Genomic DNA, 18,158 nt, shown 5'->3' on the forward strand with positions numbered 1-18,158 from the left:
TGAGTTTGTCCAAACACGTTTTACCAGCTAAGCTCCTTCTGGGTCCCATTGGCTATCCTACGCCTCCCAGCGTAAGACACACCCATATTCAAGATGTTGCAGTGCATGGAGTGCGCATTACGCTACCGGTTTATCTTAAACCGGAACTCCCTTTAATAGATTGATTAGCATGATGAGAGGGTTTACTGTGTTTCCCTGTCACTCACTCAGTATTGGTCTGCTTAACAGCCAGCTATACACTGATTACTGAGATTTATTTAATCTCACCATCACTCTCCTTCTAACCAGACACACAGCAACAATTAAAATAATTAAAAAAGAAAAAGAAAGCCCAGATTTAAATTCACAATCTAGAGAGAGAAACAAGCACAGGCTATGAAACCTTCTATCTCCGAATTTCTCTCTCTAAAACCACCGTCTCGTTCTCAGACCTGCATTTTCTCTTCCGCTCTCGCTCTTTGTCTCTCTCTGTGTGTCTGGATCCTCGGAGGTAGGAGCACTTGGATGTGAGTGGTTTCGGCATCGGTTAGATCGGCCATGGCGGAGGTTTCCGGCGACGGTGGAGCGGAGGCGACGATGGCCACGCCGGCGCCGTTGGCGGTGTCTGGATCGTTCAAGGATGGGAAGAGCTCGTCGCGGAGGCGAACGCATTCGATGAGGCCGAGCCTGGATGCGGATGAGTTCATGAACCTGCTGCACGGTTCGGATCCGGTAAAGGTGGAGCTCAATCGGTTGGAAAATGAAGTTAGAGGTGCGAAAATGCTACTCGATCTGACGAGTTCTTGACCTGATTTTGCTTCGCGTTGTTGACTCACTCTGATGTCTTGTGTTTGCAGATAAGGACAGAGAATTGTCAGACGCACAAGCAGAGATCAAAGCCTTGAGGCTCTCTGAACGGCTCAGAGAAAAGGCCGTTGAAGAGGTTACCTTCTAATTTTTGCCTTCGTTTAATTAAAGTGAAATTAATTCAATTACAAATTTCCAAAAGGATCATTGCTGTTACTGTGAGGATTTTGAAAACATTGTTAGCAATTTCTTAGGATTTTATTTGTACTGGACAATGCTTCTTTACTGATTTTATTTGATTACTTATCAAAGAAAGATTTGTTTTATTTTTATTTTTTATTTTTACAAAACATTCGGTATATGTCTGTGTTTATTTCTGATAATATTGATTCGAGTTTGCTTATAGTGCTTCTGATGCTGATTCCGTATACCTTTTTATTTAGAGTCATTATGCCGCTTTTTTTTTTTCCCTTATATTTATGCCGTAATTATGTTTTGACTGGTTTAGGGCGTGGGGCTACTTTGTTCCGTCTTGTATTTTAACCTTAATAGTATTGTAATAATGATTTCAATCATTTCGTTGCATTGTTTTTACACGGTTACTTGAGAACTTGTCCGTGCCAAAATTTCACTTATTCATGTTCCTGCTGCTTCTCCTGCGTACTTTCATCTTTCTGTCAACTTGAAATGTAACTTAATTTTCTGTTTTTTCTTTGCACTGTAGCTTACTGAAGAATTGTCAAAGGTTGAGGGGAAGCTGAAGTTAACTGAATCTCTTCTAGAAAGCAAAGTATTGCTTGAAGCCTTTATCACCCTTAGTGATGAGTAATATTTTGAGGATACAATGATATGCTCACTGAACTGGGTATTTTTTGCAGAATCTTGAAATAAAGAAAATCAATGATGAAAAGAAAGCATCAATGGCAGCCCAGTTTGCAGCTGAAGCCACTCTCCGGAGGGTCCATGCTGCCCAGAAGGATGATGACATGCCTCCTATAGAAGCCATTCTTGCTCCTCTTGAGGCTGAACTTAAGCTTGCTCGGCAAGAGGTATTATGACGTTGTTCTTCTACTTAGGCGATTCCCATGAGAAAAGACTGGTGTAGGGGACTGAAGCTGACTTATAATTGGTGTTTATGGGATGATTTTCTTCTATTTGCTTCTTGCAGATTGCTAAACTTCAAGATGATAACAAAGCTTTAGATCGTCTTACCAAATCTAAAGAAGCAGCACTTCTTGAAGCTGAGAAGACTGTTCAGGTCGCCTTGGCTAAGGCCTCCATGGTGGACGATCTCCAAAATAAAAATCAAGAACTAATGAAACAGATTGAGATTTGCCAGGTATTTGCAGTCTTTTACAATATTTCACTCCAAGTACATCAGCCATAATAATGTTATTTCTTATACTTGATATCATCATCACCTCTCCCAGGAAGAAAATAAAATTTTGGACAAAATGCATAGACTGAAGGTGGCTGAGGTTGAAAAGCTTACCCAAACTGTGAGAGAACTAGAAGAGGCTGTCCTTGCAGGTGGTGCAGCTGCAAATGCTGTAAGAGATTATCAGCGGAAAGTTCAAGAAATGAATGTAATGTGTTAAATTCATCATCTTTACTTGATTATTATATTTATTCTAGTTAAGAGCATCATATTTACTTCATGGTTTGTTTGACACTTTATAGGAAGAAAGAAAAACTCTCGACCGAGAATTAGCTCGCGCTAAGGTAACTGCAAACAGAGTAGCTGTGGTGGTGGCTAATGAATGGAAAGATGCTAATGATAAAGTGATGCCAGTGAAACAATGGCTTGAAGAACGTCGATTCTTGCAGGTGCATATTATTATTTCTGATTCCTTTGGATTTAATCTTTTGTGGCTTTTCTTTTAATTAGTATAAATCATCCTACATTTAGCTTCATTTTAATGCAGTTCCTATTTCTTTTTACCAAACTACATTCTTATAGGGAGAGATGCAGCAGCTTCGGGACAAACTTGCTATCACTGAGCGCACTGCAAAGTATGAAGCGCAGTTAAAAGTAATAATCTGGTTTTACAGATGTATTAGCTTAGGAGATTACTTCTGCCGTTACTCAAGGTAAACCTTTTACAATTTTCAGGATAAATATCAATTAAGGCTTAAAGTGCTACAGGAGAGTTTGAGAGAAACTTCTAACAGTATTAATCGCGGCACCTCAGAGGGAAGATGTGTTGGCAATGGGCCTTCTCGACGACAATCCCTTGGTGGAGCTGATAACATCTCAAAATTAACCTCTAATGGGTTTCTATCTAAGAGATCACCATCTTCTCAACTGAGGACCTCCGTGTCTTCAAGCACAGTTTTGAAGCATGCTAAGGGCACATCTAAATCTTTTGATGGTGGCACAAGGTCACTAGAAAGAAGTAAAATTCTTCTAAATGGAAAACCTCCTAGTTACTCGTTCAACCAATCTTCTGAAGGCACCAAAGACAGAGAAGAAAATGATAATTGGAAAGGAAACTCAGATGATAAGCCAAATGACTTCCCAACAGTGGATACAGAGGATAGTGTTCCTGGAGTGTTATATGATCTGCTGCAGAAGGAGGTTTTAGCCTTGAGGAAAGCTGGTCATGAGAAAGATCAAAGCCTAAAAGATAAAGATGATGCCATTGAGGTTAGTATTTATTTATTTTTGGATACTAATCCTAGATTTTTAATTGATAATTATAATCTTAGCTAATTGTGGCAATGATCGATATCTATCAGATGCTAGCAAAGAAAGTAGATACATTGACCAAAGCCATGGAAGTTGAGGCAAAGAAGATGAGAAGGGAAGTAGCTGCCATGGAGAAGGAGGTAGCTGCAATGCGTGTGGAGAAAGAACAAGAGAGCAGGGCAAAGCGTTTCAGCAATGTAAAGGGCCCTATGAACAGTGCTCAGCATCAGCTCGTTTCTGGAAGGTACTTTTTTTTTTCCTTTGTTTTTTGTCTAATTCTTGTTAATTTTATTTAATGGAGTACAGTGGCTTGCTGTTTTCTATAAATGAATTTGAGACTGGGAGCCTTGCTGATCTCATTGATTCAATATCTTCCTTATTTCATTGTTGCTTTCTGGGTATATTTCATCAAGTGTTTCTGTTCAAGGTTATGAACTATTTGAATTTGCTGGATTTTAGGTTACAAGATGTGCATTATTTATGGTCTATCTTTGTGCTAAATACCACCATAGTTCACATCTTGATAATAGGCCTCTTGTTTTGGTAATTGGCCAGTATCTTGGCTTTTTAACATATGCAACCAAGTGGTGTGCATTAAGAAGTTCTACATCAGTTGACAGAAAGAAGAACATTTTTATTGATCACAACTTACATTTTATCACAACATCAAAACATGGCAATGGATTGGCATCATTTACATAAGTTATCACCCAGATATTATTTTGTTTCAGGTTTTCTCAATCTTCCGTAAGTACAGTCCTTTTCTATCATATTTCTCTTCATGTAACCCTATTGCTTGAGTGAGAATGTTTTCCTTCTGATGTGACTGTTTGATCCGCTCTTTTGTCTACCTCGTGCTTTCTTCAACTTATTGTCATTTCTACCCAAATTAAATTACAGTTGCATCTAATTGTCCAAATCCCCATACCCCATAAAGCATGGGATTTAGTTTGTAGATGCTTTGTCAAATTTTCTTCAACTTGCACGATTTTGAAAATTCATGAATTGGTGACTGACTAAATTTTAAAATTGTACATGTTTCTGCTTTCTCCAATAATTTTAACTTGGATGACTGATGGGATATGTTAACATTTGCTCAGAAATGTGGCACGGGGAGGATTAACACGCAGCACCCAATGACAATAAGTCTATTGCTGAGGCACTGAAGAGTAAACTTCCGCAGCATCGTTCATCTGCCCAACTGTTTATTTTTACTTTTACTTTCGTCTTTTTCCCCAATTGATTACAAGATTGTAACTGGCATTCCGACGACCATTGTTAATGATATTGGCCATGGATTGATGGTGGGAAGAGTGTTTGAGGAATCGGTGTGCATCTGACATAGACCTTTCTATTTCCTGCTTAGAGAGAGATCGGCTAATAAGCCAGGCAAAGGAAGACAATTGACTTGGAGCTAACCTTCAGCTTTTCTTTGAGTGGCTGTGTGGTTGTATAGGTAGCTTTATCCCTCCCTTTCTCCTTTTTGCAGTTGATATTTGTAATACGAAGATAGTGTGATTGTGTTCCCTCAGGTTTTTTAATATCTTTGTAATCAGATCAAAGATCTAAACTTATTTGGTTGTGCTATACATTAATAGTTTAATGTTGATTATAAGTTTATGCTTTTTTTTTATTGGGTCAATAATTACAAGTTCATGCTTGAGTGAAGCACGAAGTGCTGCCTTTTCATTTTTTTTTCTCTTGTTAAAACTTACGAGGGTAATAGCCGTACCAGTCATACCTTCCACCTCGTGTTTGAGAGATTATCACCGAAGATGAAGTACGATAGTCATGTCATCTTAATTACTTAAGAGGGTAATATATCTGTACCGCTATCACCTGGCTAAAAGGTCAAAAGAATGTGATGTCAAATGGTTTTGCTAACAATGTTTTAGCAACAATTAGTGCAAATTTTTACATTGTTAATTAATTATAAATTATTTTAGTAATGATTTTTAAAGTTATTATAAAAGTCAATATTTTTTAGTTATATAATAATTTATGATTGAATTACTATATAAAATGAATTTCAATTAAAAATCTTGTAAGACAAGGTGTTATAGGATTTTTTTTGGCAATACTAAGAATTTTGTTTGTATTAGTTGTACATATTCTGGCCATTGGCTTCTTGGGCCCAGAGGTGAAATATTTGGGGTTTTTCCTTTTTGAACTACTTTATTTTGTTAATCCCACCACATTTTTTGTATCTTTAGGAAATAAAATTTTGAAGGTATTATTCACTTTTAGAGATTAAATTGTAGAAATCATTTTCAAAAGCAATGCCTGTATATATTGGTCGTAAGCAATGCCTATATATATGTTTTGGTCGTGAGCAATGCCTATATTTGATTCCCTTGATCTTTGTGATTCTTGATGGCCTACTGATGAAGGCCCAAAGGAAAAGGAAGCCGTGGACCGGTAAAGGAAGCCCCTGCTTGTTCAAAAAAGAAAAAAGGTTAATGAGTTAATAATACCCAAGGCTCACAAATCCAAACACTCATCAAGGTGCTAATACCGTATGAATTTCCTCAACAAATCCGTATTTGGATTGATTTACAAGTTGCAGAGTGCCTTAATCGACTGTTGCAACTGGTTTAAACCCAAAAAGAGACTTAAAATTTGTCTTTATGGCACTATCACTAAATAATGAAGGAAACTTCAAACATTCCGAATTCAAAACACATAATTTACAAACAAGTTTCGAGCAAAATAACCAAAAATGTACTGCATATTATCGTGGTTTTCAGACTTTACTCCGCCTCCCACCATAGTTGTTCGTAACGAATGAATTAAAAACTTCACATCTCAACTATTGGCGGCTCAAATCAAATACAATACAAAATTTGGTCGGTGAGTGGGTGGGGGTGGGGAAAAAAACTTTAAAGAGAAACAGTTCTTCTGTATAGTACTTCATCATCACTCTCCTCTTCCTCATCTGACACTATGGCATTCCCCGGTAGCTCTAATTTCCCACCCATACAGAATGTTGGACCTAAACTTTCAGTTTCAATGTAATTACCCTGCAACCTCTCTTCAAACCTCTGGTCACTACAATTCAGCATCCAATTCAATGAACACCTTATCCCCTTGGTCTTTAGCCTCTGGTATCTGGGTTTGATCCTGGATTCCAAACTATAAGTAAAGTATTCCGGAAAATCCACAAGCTCTTTCAAGGGTCTCCCCATCTCACTCTTGAAGAAGTAATAACTGTTCTTCATGAGCTCAACTCTCAGTGCCACCAACTGAGGACACTTGATCACCATACTAGCCACATCATGCGCCGGTATCGTCCTCCCAACGAGGAACTCAACAGGCTTCATAATCACATGTTGGTGAAGGCTAACCACCTGCGGCATCTTCTCCACCACTCGTGCAAACCCTTCAGGCTCAATCTTAAGCTTCAAACTGAAAAAGTATTGCTGCGAGGACAATTTTGCCTTAAGAGGCAACCCAAGAATCTGCGGATATTGAGCAATAACAGAAGGCAAACTCTCCCTCCTCACACCAAAACTGAGCAAACAATTCACATTTGGTTTCACAGTCTCTTCAAGATCATATCCAAGTATATAAGCTCTCTTCTCCAACATCCTTGCCAAAACCTTCTTTGGCAGCCCCAAATTGATCAAGTAATCAATCATAGGCATTATCATAGTACCAACTCTCATCCCCAAAAAATAAGGATACTGAGTTACCATTGGACCGATATCCCTAGGATTAACACCAATACTAACAAGATAAGCCACAGAAGTGCTCATAGTACCCTCAAGCTTGAACCCTAGAAGTTCAGGGTACTTTTGCAACACATACCCAATATCCTCCCTCTCCACATCAAGCCCCCTGAGGCACTTGACAACAGGAGCAAGCTCAACAATAACACTAGCATGCAACACTTGTGGGTAATTCCTAACGAACTCCCCAAGTTTGGACCTTGAAATCCCAATTTTTTCCAAGTACCCCAACACAGGGATCATGTTTTTCCTCACACTGCACCCCAACATTAAAGGGTAATTGTTCATGTCATCAACAGTTACACCCAATTTTTGAAGAAACTCGACGCGCTCGCGCATGACCTCAACCGTTGAAGGAAGCTCAAGGTCGTGCAGCTCATCGGGGATGATTCCCAAAACCTTGAGGTAGTCGAAGATGATTACCCGTGATACGAGCATCTCCTTGCGACCCCGAATCACGCCCCACGTCACCGATGGCATCTCGTATTCCGGAAATTTGGATGCTTGGGTTCCATAGAAGAGTAAAACCCTAAACGGTTTGGGAGGTTTGGGAAAATGGTGTTGCGGGTGAGGAACGAGTTGAGAAAAGTTGAGGGTTGAGAACAAGTTGAGGAATTTTCTCCTCGTGAGCATTGGTTCAGGTGGCTAAGGAAGCTAAAACAGAGTGCAGAATGGTGAGACGGTGGTGTGCTATCAACAGTGACCAAGGTGAAATGAAGGAGAAAATGGGGATTCGCTGGTGACATGGAAATGGGCTTGTGGCCCGGTCCATTTTGTTGGGCCGGGTCCAACAATAATGGGCTTTCCACTTTTGGTTGACAATTTCATTGGATACGATAATTTACTGTTGCTAATTGAAGAGCTTTTGGTTTAGAAGATTCGATCATAAGTTTTTGATACGGGGATATGAATGATAAATTTTAATTTAGGATTGTCCTTATACATTGGAAAGGTTGAATATTTAATCAGAACTATTCAGCAGTAGCATTTATAAATCCTTTTAGAATTTTTTGCTAAAAAACAGATGAGGCAGAAACTCCAAAGGTAAAAAAATAGACTAACTAATCTCAGAAGAACAACTCCAGAGAGCAGAGAGTTCAACACTTGGATTCCTATCTGCGATTGAGCGAGGTATGTGGTTAAATTAAGAATATGAGTTATTAGATTAAGTCTGGATTCTCGTAACTTTTAAAATTTTTAATTAATTATGTCTAATAAGTAAGAATATGTCACAATAAATGTGTTAAAAAGTGTAATATCAGTATTTTTCTTTTTAAGTATACATGCACCTTACTAAATATAATATAATATGATAGGGAAAGTGTGTTTAAATATATAAAAAAAACTATGTTTAAATTAAACTATATAGTGTAATGTAAAACCATGTATACTTAATGTATTTTTCAATTACGTAGACTTTTATCATGTAGTAATTTAGCAATACTTATTATTATTCATCTTTTTTTGTCAAGTTCACATATGTTTATTACTATTCATCTGCACACTATATTCCTATCACCAATGCAGTATTATTTATTTTAGCTTATTGATTAATGAAATAAATTTACATCACAATATTAGAAGTTATTTTGTTTATTTTCAATCATTTTGTTATATTGTTATTCAAATAACTATTTATATTTTGTAATAACATTTGTGACAATTTTATTCTTATTTCTAAATTAAAAAAATAATTAATTTCGTGTTATATTTGTTATAATAAAACAAAATTTTAATTTAAAATAACCACATTAAGAAGTCAATCTTAAGGCAATCAACTTCTCAATGTAGTTTCTCCTTAAAAAAAATTAAGATTTCTCTTAAAAAAAGTATTTAATGAGTGGAAAATGAAATATAGTAAAAAACAATATATTATTATTTTTATAAAAAACTGTATTCAAATTATCAATGTATTTAATCTTATATTTTTTAAAATAAAAATAATATTCATATATATATTTTTGTCTTTATACACATTAAAAAACTCATTTAAAAAATTACATTTGAAATTTAAATTATCTAAAATTGAATTTTTTATATTTATAACATTTTCAAAAATAAATTTAAACAAATAGTATTTAAAAATAGAAAATATTAATTAAATTCAATTAAGTTAACTGCTATATTTACTATACATCCTAGTTGAGACAAAATATGCTTCTTCGATCTTTATGTTTGTCATATTTGTCTGATATTCTTGATAAAAAAACATTTTTTAGCTATGTAATTTTTGTTCGTTTTGGATTGTTCTTTTCCTGTGTTCTTAAACTTTTAAAATGGTTACTTACTATTACAAATTTTCAAATACTAAAATTGATGTGAACTAAATATTTACAAAATTAAATAAACAATTTTGTGTTTTCTATAAATTACAACAAAACACAGTACAATTGCATCGATCACAAAGCATATGTCAACCAGTTGTTAATTTACTTCTATGCTCAGCTTTTGCTTGTTCACATATTTTCACTTTTTTCAGTTTATTTATTGTTTTTAACCTTTATATGAATATCCATCAATCTTCACACACTTCTCAATGATTTCACAATATTTGGAGAGTATATATATATATATATATATATTCTAATATTAACTCTCCATACTATAAAATAAATTTTTATTTTGCTAAAAAAACATTAATATTGACATAAGAACTATTACAATATATAAAAAATGATAAAATGTTTGTTTATCTCATATTTAAAATAATTATTTATTATTATTCATATATTTTATTTATTATAATATATCAACATCATTTATAATTTATAACATTGTTATTATTATTATTTTTAATCACAACCAATAGATTATTATTATTACATATATTATCAATATTGTTTTATTAAAATATGAATTCGTTTGACATTAATTTAACTTATTTTTTCCATTAATAAAAATGAAAACATTGGAATATGCAAATAATATTTTAAACATTTGTTTTTAAAAATTACAAATCTTTAAGAACGAAACTAATTTTAAGTTGTATTTATGAAAATAATTAATTTATTCTTAATATTTATAAAATATTATATATTTATTTTAAAAATATACAATAATTAATAAATAATCCAATTATAAAAATAGATATACACGTCCCCGTGCAAGGCAGTTGACAGGCAGACATATATAATATTATTTATTTATTTGAATTTATTCCGTCGGTGTCATGTCACGATTTCAAAAAATGACTTTAGAACTCACACACAAAGGTGGAAGGTGTGAAGTGACGATTTCCCCCATAAAGCACGTAAAATAAAGAACCGTTTAATTACCCGTTTGGTTTGTTGGTCCGTCTCCAAAATATTCCATCACCTTCCGTTGGTGTTGGTTTCCCCGTTTCCATTCCCATCTCTTTGGATGCACATTCTGCATCCCAAACTCATCTCATCTTAAACCCTCTCATTCGATCTCTTTCATTCCTCATTCGATCTGAATCCGATCTCTCCCATTTCAATCCAACAAAATGGCGACTATGACAAGCTTGATCGGTCTCATCAATAAGATCCAACGTGCTTGCACCGTCTTGGGCGATCACGGTGGCGAGGGTTTGTCTCTCTGGGAGGCTCTTCCCTCCGTCGCCGTCGTAGGTGGACAGGTACTTCTCCGTTTCGCTTCAGAAGTATAACGTTTTTTTTAACTGTTTTTTTATTTATTTAAAATTTGTTTTGTGGAATATCAGAGTTCTGGAAAATCTTCAGTGTTGGAAAGTGTTGTTGGAAGAGATTTTCTGCCACGTGGATCTGGTGAGCCTCGTTTTCTTTGTTACCGTTTTTATGCTCTCTTTCGCTGTTTTTCGAGATCTATTTAGCAGTGTACTTCAGACTGTGAGTAATGGCTATAGATTTATGAGAAATTATGCATTGCTAGCTGGTTAGTGGTTACTAAGTGTGAAAAGGAATACCGTTAAGTTACGGCGGAAGTGGTTACTGTTTATTCGGTGAGAAAATACGCAGATTGCAGAGTTTAGGAAGTGGTTATGTTTTTCTTTTGATGGATGGATGTGGAGGATGATAGTTTTTCGTTCCTTTGATTGGCTTTTTTTGACGTTGTTATTTGTTATTTGTAAGGTATTGTTACACGGAGGCCACTAGTTTTGCAACTTCATAAGACGGAAGATGGGACACAGGAATATGCTGAGTTTCTTCACTTACCAAGAAAGAGATTCACTGATTTTGGTAAATGAAGTTTCTGACTAAATTTTTGTATTTCTGTTTCAGTCAGATATGCAACATTGAGTTAATTGATTGTCAACCATTTTGATAATACTGTAGTCTTCAAATAGAGGGCATGATTGAGGTCCTTGCAGAGTTTTTAGCATGGGGATTTATTGTGTTTGTCTGTGTCCATTGTCCATTGATCAGTGTAGCTAATAAGTAACAGTTGGAGTAAGAGTTTATTATAGTGTTAAGTCTGAACTGATTGGTTCTCTAAACTGTTCCTTTTAATGCCCATGCAGCTGCTGTGCGGAAGGAAATAGCAGATGAGACAGATCGTATAACTGGGAAGTCAAAGCAAATTTCTAACATTCCAATTCACCTCAGCATTTATTCTCCAAATGGTTTGTATACACTGTACTTAATGAAGAAACTGTTCTATGGAGAATTAGAGTACAGACAAAGATGCCAGTGATCAGTGTTTACTAACTGCATTCTCCATATCTTGTATTCTTTTTAAACTTTCAATTGTAGCTCTATTGTCACTTTACCATGATCTAATTATTGATTGCTGAAAAGTTGGTTCTGCTCAGGTTTACAGGATGATGAATATTATTTATAGCTCTTTCATTTCTACAAATTCATTTTCTTCTTCTTTTTGGATGACTATATATATATATATATATATATATTTAAATATAAATCCACTTCTTTGTTTTCTTAGCTAGTGTTTTTATTTTTTGTTATGGACACCAGCCATGTCATAGATGCATTTTTGGCCCCCCACGTAAGATCCAATGGACACTTCAGAACTCTTTAAATTTTGTTGTGTCTGCTTCAGTGTAGTGTTCATGAACGTCAATAGTGAACTTTATACCATGTTCTCATCCTTTTCTACTGGTGAAATGTTCTACAAATTAATTATTTAGCTTGTAATGTCAATGCTTTGTTTGGTAAGCTGATTATTTTAATCATGCACTCTGACTGCAATTGAAACTTTAAGCTCTTTAGGTTGCTGATTCAGATTGTGTAAATGCTACATAGTCTCTAGTTTTGGGCATTGGTTGCTTCAAAGTGATAGCTTTGGTATAGTTTCTAGTTCACTTCAGATTGCCTTAACAACTTTTTTGGTCTGAAGATTTCTTTGCTGCTGCATTGCACTTGCTACTTATAACATTTTTGAAATCATAATTAATTTTGGTTGAAGAACATTAGCTCTCTCTTTTAATCTTCATCCTCCTTCTTTGGAAATGGGAATATGAAAGACATATTTTCTTCTTCATTAATAATGCCGTCATCCTATATGACTTTGGTTTGAGATGTCAGATGTATGATGATTTTATGTGGCTTTTTCTGCAGTTGTAAACTTAACCCTCATAGATCTTCCTGGGTTGACAAAGGTTGCTGTTGGTAAGTATTAATATACTTTCCAGTACATTTATACAAATTAATTGGTATTCTGAGAAGGCTCATCAGAATCTGACATATAATGAAAATTTTGGCTTCTTTTTCAGAGGGACAACAAGAGAGTATTGTTCAAGATATTGAAAACATGGTCCGTTCTTATGTTGAAAAGGTAATTACAGTCTTATAAAGAGAAGAATGCAGTTTTCAGATATGATTTACATTTTATTAAACAAGTATGATATAAGGTACTTATCTAAATGATCTAATTGAGTTCTTTGATTGTGAAGCCAAACTGCATTATCTTAGCTATCTCTCCTGCAAATCAAGATATTGCAACTTCAGATGCCATAAAAATTGCGAGAGAAGTTGACCCTTCAGGTATGGCTCTTTATATTGGAAGGAATTCCAAGGGTAGATGCTTTTTCTTAATGATTATTTAATTCTTTTCTTTTCTGGCCAGCGTTCACTTAGACAAAAACCTTTCTTTTATGATGTTTCAGGTGAAAGAACATTTGGTGTTGTTACAAAACTTGATCTTATGGATAAAGGAACTAATGCAGTTGATGTATGATTTCTTAATAACTGCAACCATCTTCTGTCTTGGTGTTCAGTAACTTAAATTGATTTCCATGCATTTAAATGTCATCGTCTAGTTTATTGTTGAGTGCGAAATGACCATTTTTTATATGAATCCTGAAGGTTCTTGAGGGCAGGCAATACAGGTTGCAGCATCCATGGGTTGGAATTGTCAACCGTTCACAAGCTGATATTAACAGAAATGTTGATATGATTGCTGCTCGTAGAAAGGAGCGGGAATATTTTGAGACAAGTCCTGAATATGGTCATTTGGCACATAAAATGGGCTCAGAATATCTTGCTAAGCTTCTATCTCAGGTATTCTCATTTCTATTTTATTGAAGTTATTTTTGGTTACATTTTGATTATATTACTAAACCAGTAATTCTTCGATGGATTTCTAATTATTCCTATGATGAGTGATTTTCTTTCTTTCACTGGTTTTTATAACTACAGCATTTGGAGCAAGTTATCAGGCAGAAGATACCTAGCATCATTGCATTAATAAACAAGACTATTGATGAGCTTAATGCAGAGTTGGACCGTATTGGCAGGCCAATTGCTGTGGACTCGGGGGTCAGAACTGAGACCTTTGCTGAAATCAATCGCCTTAGATTTTTTAAAATATTTGATTTCTGAGTGTATTAAGTTGTGCTACTTGTTTATGCAGGCCCAACTGTACACTATTTTAGAGATGTGTCGTGCATTTGATAAAGTATTTAAAGAACACCTGGATGGAGGGTAATTGCAGTCGTTAAGTTTTAGACTTAGCTTCTAATATATACTTCTGTTTTCATTTCATAAGAAATTAACTAACCAACTTCGATTTCAGACGTCCTGGTGGGGACCGGATATATGGAGTTTTTGATCACCAATTGCCAGCTGCTTTAAAAAAGCTCCCTTTTGATCGTCATCTTGCCTTAAAAAATGTCCAGAGAGTTGTCACTGAAGCTGATGGATACCAGCCCCATCTAATTGCACCAGAGCAGGGTTATAGAAGACTCATTGAAGGGTCTATTGGCTATTTCAAAGGCCCAGCTGAAGCCTCCGTGGATGCTGTAATCTTCTTGACTTTTTATATTTTGTTTTTAGTCTATCATCTTGTTCCTTGTTCTGACAAAATTACCGGATATAAATATCAAATACCTGATTATTTAGGCATCCTTCGCATACAACATATTAACAGAATGCTTTAACACCTTTCAACTAATCTGTCTTCCTCTGAATTCTTTTGCTTTCTATATCTCTTTTCTAGTCATGTAGATAATTTCCCAAGGTGGAAACCCTGTTGTTTTTAATTCCAACAACCATAAATTTGAAAACTTCCTTTTTGTGGACTTCTTGGCACTTGGCAGGCTTCAGTCTATCACATGATGACTGTTTAACCTGTGTTGTCATTTTCCTTTTGTTACTGAAAAATGACAGAGAAAGTTACTCCACAAGGAATGGATTCTTCCTCATTTACATTTCTGTAATAAGAGTTTGTTCTGCTTTTTTTTTTTTTTTTTTCATTAAATTTTCCAGTGAGATTGTGTTCATTTACAATTACATGCTTTCTTCTATTCTTCAGGTCCATTTTGTTTTAAAGGAACTTGTGCGGAAGTCAATTGCAGAAACTGAGGTAAGCAATGTTTTAAGTTGATACAACTCTTTCAGACTAGTCACGATGTTCAAATATGGGTTTTGTGAACCAGTGTTATTAGGTGAGTGGTTAATGATAAAAAAATTAAAAGTTTTTATATTTATATTGGAAATGCATTAAAAATTACAGTGAAAGTTCATTGTTAATATTTTTTTCATAAAAGTTTTATACTTTAATTCTTTAACTGGTAAGAGCACCGGTAAGCATTTGTTTTCAAATATAAATCAAGCAAGGTGGATGCACCTGTTGTTATTTGACATTTAATTCACATGTCAGAGTTGGCTATTAGTGTTCGTTTTAAGGTGTGATAATGAATGTTCAGGGGTTAATGATGCAGTATATTTAGTAGTATATCTAAGCACTAAATAATTGATGTAAGGTGCCGTTCCAGGCCCGGGAATAGCACTTGCGAACATTAAGTTTAGGATTTGAAAGGAATTAAGGGTGAATTTGGGTTGGAAAAAGAACATGGGAAGAGCGAATTAAATCTTACAGGTGTGCTACTTCATTTCATGTAGGAACTAAAAAGATTTCCAACACTTCAAAGTGATATAGCAGCTGCTTCAAATGAAGCTCTGGAAAGATTCCGAGAAGAAAGCAGGAAGACAGTTTTACGGTTGGTTGATATGGAGTCGAGCTATCTAACAGTGGAATTTTTCAGGAAGATTAATTTTGAACCAGAAAAGAATCCAAATGGACCCCCAAATCCAAGTCGGAATGGTCCTCCTCCCAACATGGACAATTATACTGACAATCACCTGCGCAAAATTGGTACATAATTTTCTCCGAGTCTCCTCTCGACGTTCAGTATAATATTGTATTTTTTTAAGTATATTATTATTCTAGGACTCCACGGGCCGATTTGAATGAGCTTATTAAAAATGTCTTTTTATTCAAGTATTTAAAACACTTCTTTTAGAATAAGCCATTGTATGTTTGTAAGCAATATTTGAGAATTTCTTTTCATTGTTTGGCCAGATTATCCAAGTTATAAAAAAATGTGTAAATCCCTTTTTTTTATCTTTCTAAGGGCGGGTTTAAATTTAAATGTCGTCTTCTCCCTTAATTTGGCATTTTGCTTCAATACTTACATATTTGTCAAGTTGGACATTCATTATTCTGTTCGTTAAAATGTAATATGTTCCTTGTTTCAGGATCAAATGTAAATGCCTATATCAATATGGTTTGTGACACGCTTAAGAATACTATTCCAAAGGCCGTGGTATATTGTCAAGTTAGAGAGGCTAAAAGATCATTGTTGAACCACTTTTACATTCAAGTTGGAAGGAAGGAGGTATGATTTTATATCTTTTGGTTAAATTTTTGCCCATATTAGACACAATCTCCACTCATTCCTTAAATATGTTGTTTCGTGGTTTATACAAGTTACAATTACGTTGGGCTCGTGTGAGTTTACTTTTACTACAATTTAAATTCCTCTTATGTCCGTGGAAAACTTAATGAACTTGGCCCAAGTATCCGCACAAAGATTGATTGTTTGTAAATATCCTGGAGTACGTGTAACAAATGCTGGATATGATGAATCTAACTAAATTGTTGGGAAGATTGATAATGATATGGACTTGGGAAGATAAGTTGAAGATAGCCATGATTGGTGAGAAGGAAATGGAGAGGTTTTGGACTCCAATTAAGAGGCTCGCCGTGGCTGTGTATTTATTTATACTATTAAACCATGTGTAGAACACAACTATATACGTGTACTGTAGAATACCTGTTGGAGCATATTAGCTCATACAAGCAAATTAACGAAGGTTTTATGGATAGGACAGCGGAAGGTTTCTATTTCCCTTGTTAATATTGTTGGGATTTATTTTGCTTTATTGGTTTAGAACTTTGATGAAAGAACATATATTGCAACATTGTGATAATTGTAACTGATTGTGGGAGCTATTATGCAGAAGGAGAAATTAGGCGCTATGTTGGATGAAGACCCAGCTCTTATGGAAAGGAGAAATCAAATAGCTAAAAGGCTTGAATTGTACAAGCAAGCTAGGGATGACATTGATTCCGTGGCTTGGAAATAACGAGATCCCAGATTTTTGCGACAGATGTTATGAGGAAGATTTGTCATAGATTTTATAATTTTTATTAATTTTTAATCAAACACGAACAGAAAAGGTACGTTTACGGCAAGAAGTTGAATTTGCACCCGCATATAATTCTTTTGCCCCAGTGTATATGTTGTGATTCTATGTAACTAACGAGTTGTTGGTTAATATGTTTGATTTTTACGAACGCATATTATTTTTCAAGAGCTTTTCGTCTTTTCCCATTTCTCATTCACGCTTTTGCATTCTGCTATATACTTGCATTAGAGGCGTCAAAAATTAAAATCAAGTTGATCATTGGTATAACATGGCAAAAATCTAGCTGATAACAGGGATAAAAAATGGATAAATTATATTTAGTCTATATAGTTTTATTACATTTTGTTAAAAATATTAGTAGGTATTTACAACCAATTGCAGTTCATTTTAAGGTGTTGAATTATTATATGTTTCAATGATTTAATTATAAAAAAATTATAATTAACTAGAAACTTAATTGAAAATGTAAGTTCATTTTAGATATTTATTCAATATCTTGTAAAAAAATTTGTATAACTGTAAATACCCTTGTATGATAAACTTAATTATCAAAATTAATAAAATAAGATTTCAGAAGTTTCAATTTGAAATTATGTTTTTAAGAGCATTTGAAATTATGTTTCTGCAATATTATTTCATAAATAGTAGATCTTTTTTAAACTGTTTTTGAATTAATTTGTATATACTATAAGAAAATAAATTTTCGAAATAGTATATTATTTGAAAATACTTCTGAGAAGTTATTTTCAGAATGGGCTTAACACAATTTCAGATAATAAATTTCAATATTTTACTTTTTGTAGATAATAGGTTCAGGGTTATCTGCAAATCAAAGAGATATTCAAGATTATGGTATTTTCTCACACGACGAGATCAAAGCTATTGAATTGAGAGACTGTTGGTAATTGGCATGAAATTGAGCTCGCTAAGAACGATTTAAAATATTTTCTCAATCTGGAGCAAATGGTTTTCAGTCCTTATCGGATAGACCCATGTTGTGACCGAAGGACTGAACATTATGATCATGCCTGGTTTCAAAATGGGTGTGAAAGAATTCGTGAAAAC

General features: G+C 34.6%; 3 protein-coding genes across 6 annotated transcripts; 2 read left to right on the forward strand and 1 right to left on the reverse strand.

Annotated features, from left to right (window-relative positions):
* The first annotated feature begins 191 nt into the window (after window positions 1-191).
* LOC113854302 (microtubule-associated protein 70-2-like) lies at window positions 192-5,106 on the forward strand. Of its 2 annotated transcripts, none has more exons than XM_027485240.1 (11): window positions 192-751; window positions 837-922; window positions 1,511-1,576; window positions 1,665-1,835; window positions 1,955-2,125; window positions 2,217-2,372; window positions 2,467-2,613; window positions 2,747-2,818; window positions 2,900-3,433; window positions 3,526-3,719; window positions 4,576-5,106. In XM_027485240.1, exons 1-11 carry the CDS (start codon window positions 538-540, stop codon window positions 4,613-4,615), a joined length of 1,851 nt encoding a protein of 616 aa, XP_027341041.1. In that variant the 5' UTR covers window positions 192-537; the 3' UTR covers window positions 4,616-5,106. The 2 variants fall into 2 exon arrangements, with proteins under 2 accessions (XP_027341041.1, XP_027341040.1); XM_027485239.1 differs by having other exon boundaries at window positions 204-751; window positions 1,511-1,605; window positions 1,661-1,835.
* A 12-nt stretch (window positions 5,107-5,118) lies between these two features.
* Window positions 5,119-7,912, reverse strand: LOC113854304 (transcription termination factor MTERF4, chloroplastic). Its single transcript, XM_027485241.1, has one exon. The coding sequence runs from the start codon at window positions 7,834-7,836 to the stop codon at window positions 6,355-6,357; it is 1,482 nt and encodes a 493-aa protein (XP_027341042.1). The 5' UTR covers window positions 7,837-7,912; the 3' UTR covers window positions 5,119-6,354.
* A 2,532-nt stretch (window positions 7,913-10,444) lies between these two features.
* LOC113854724 (dynamin-related protein 1C) lies at window positions 10,445-17,283 on the forward strand. Of its 3 annotated transcripts, none has more exons than XM_027485908.1 (16): window positions 10,445-10,801; window positions 10,886-10,949; window positions 11,274-11,381; window positions 11,663-11,764; window positions 12,720-12,770; window positions 12,875-12,936; window positions 13,055-13,145; window positions 13,268-13,332; window positions 13,467-13,661; window positions 13,800-13,919; window positions 14,014-14,084; window positions 14,176-14,401; window positions 14,932-14,964; window positions 15,504-15,756; window positions 16,140-16,279; window positions 16,905-17,177. In XM_027485908.1, exons 1-16 carry the CDS (start codon window positions 10,670-10,672, stop codon window positions 17,028-17,030), a joined length of 1,839 nt encoding a protein of 612 aa, XP_027341709.1. In that variant the 5' UTR covers window positions 10,445-10,669; the 3' UTR covers window positions 17,031-17,177. The 3 variants fall into 3 exon arrangements, with proteins under 3 accessions (XP_027341709.1, XP_027341710.1, XP_027341708.1); XM_027485907.1 differs by having other exon boundaries at window positions 10,447-10,801; window positions 14,914-14,964; window positions 16,905-17,283; XM_027485909.1 differs by lacking the exon at window positions 12,720-12,770 and having other exon boundaries at window positions 10,446-10,801; window positions 14,914-14,964; window positions 16,905-17,283.
* Window positions 17,284-18,158: the final 875 nt, after the last annotated feature.

The sequence above is a fragment of the Abrus precatorius genome, unplaced genomic scaffold, assembly GCF_003935025.1.
Source record: "Abrus precatorius isolate BTA unplaced genomic scaffold, Abrus_2018 Scaffold11, whole genome shotgun sequence".
In the NCBI taxonomy this organism is placed as follows: domain Eukaryota; kingdom Viridiplantae; phylum Streptophyta; class Magnoliopsida; order Fabales; family Fabaceae; genus Abrus; species Abrus precatorius.

What these genes read in the sequence shown, in the direction of transcription:
- LOC113854302 (XM_027485239.1), top strand. Translation starts at nt 538, where the DNA reads ATGGCGGAGGTTTCCGGCGACGGTGGAGCGGAGGCGACGATGGCCACG. An exon ending in GAAGCCTTTATCACCCTTAG is followed by an intron (nt 1,606 to 1,660) that starts TGATGAGTAATA and finishes TGGGTATTTTTT; the next exon opens with GCAGAATCTTGAAATAAAGA. An exon ending in AAGAACGTCGATTCTTGCAG is followed by an intron (nt 2,614 to 2,746) that starts GTGCATATTATT and finishes ACATTCTTATAG; the next exon opens with GGAGAGATGCAGCAGCTTCG.
- LOC113854304 (XM_027485241.1), bottom strand. Translation starts at nt 7,836, where the DNA reads ATGCTCACGAGGAGAAAATTCCTCAACTTGTTCTCAACCCTCAACTTT.
- LOC113854724 (XM_027485907.1), top strand. Translation starts at nt 10,670, where the DNA reads ATGGCGACTATGACAAGCTTGATCGGTCTCATCAATAAGATCCAACGT. An exon ending in GAGAGAAGTTGACCCTTCAG is followed by an intron (nt 13,146 to 13,267) that starts GTATGGCTCTTT and finishes ATGATGTTTCAG; the next exon opens with GTGAAAGAACATTTGGTGTT. An exon ending in TTGCTAAGCTTCTATCTCAG is followed by an intron (nt 13,662 to 13,799) that starts GTATTCTCATTT and finishes TTATAACTACAG; the next exon opens with CATTTGGAGCAAGTTATCAG.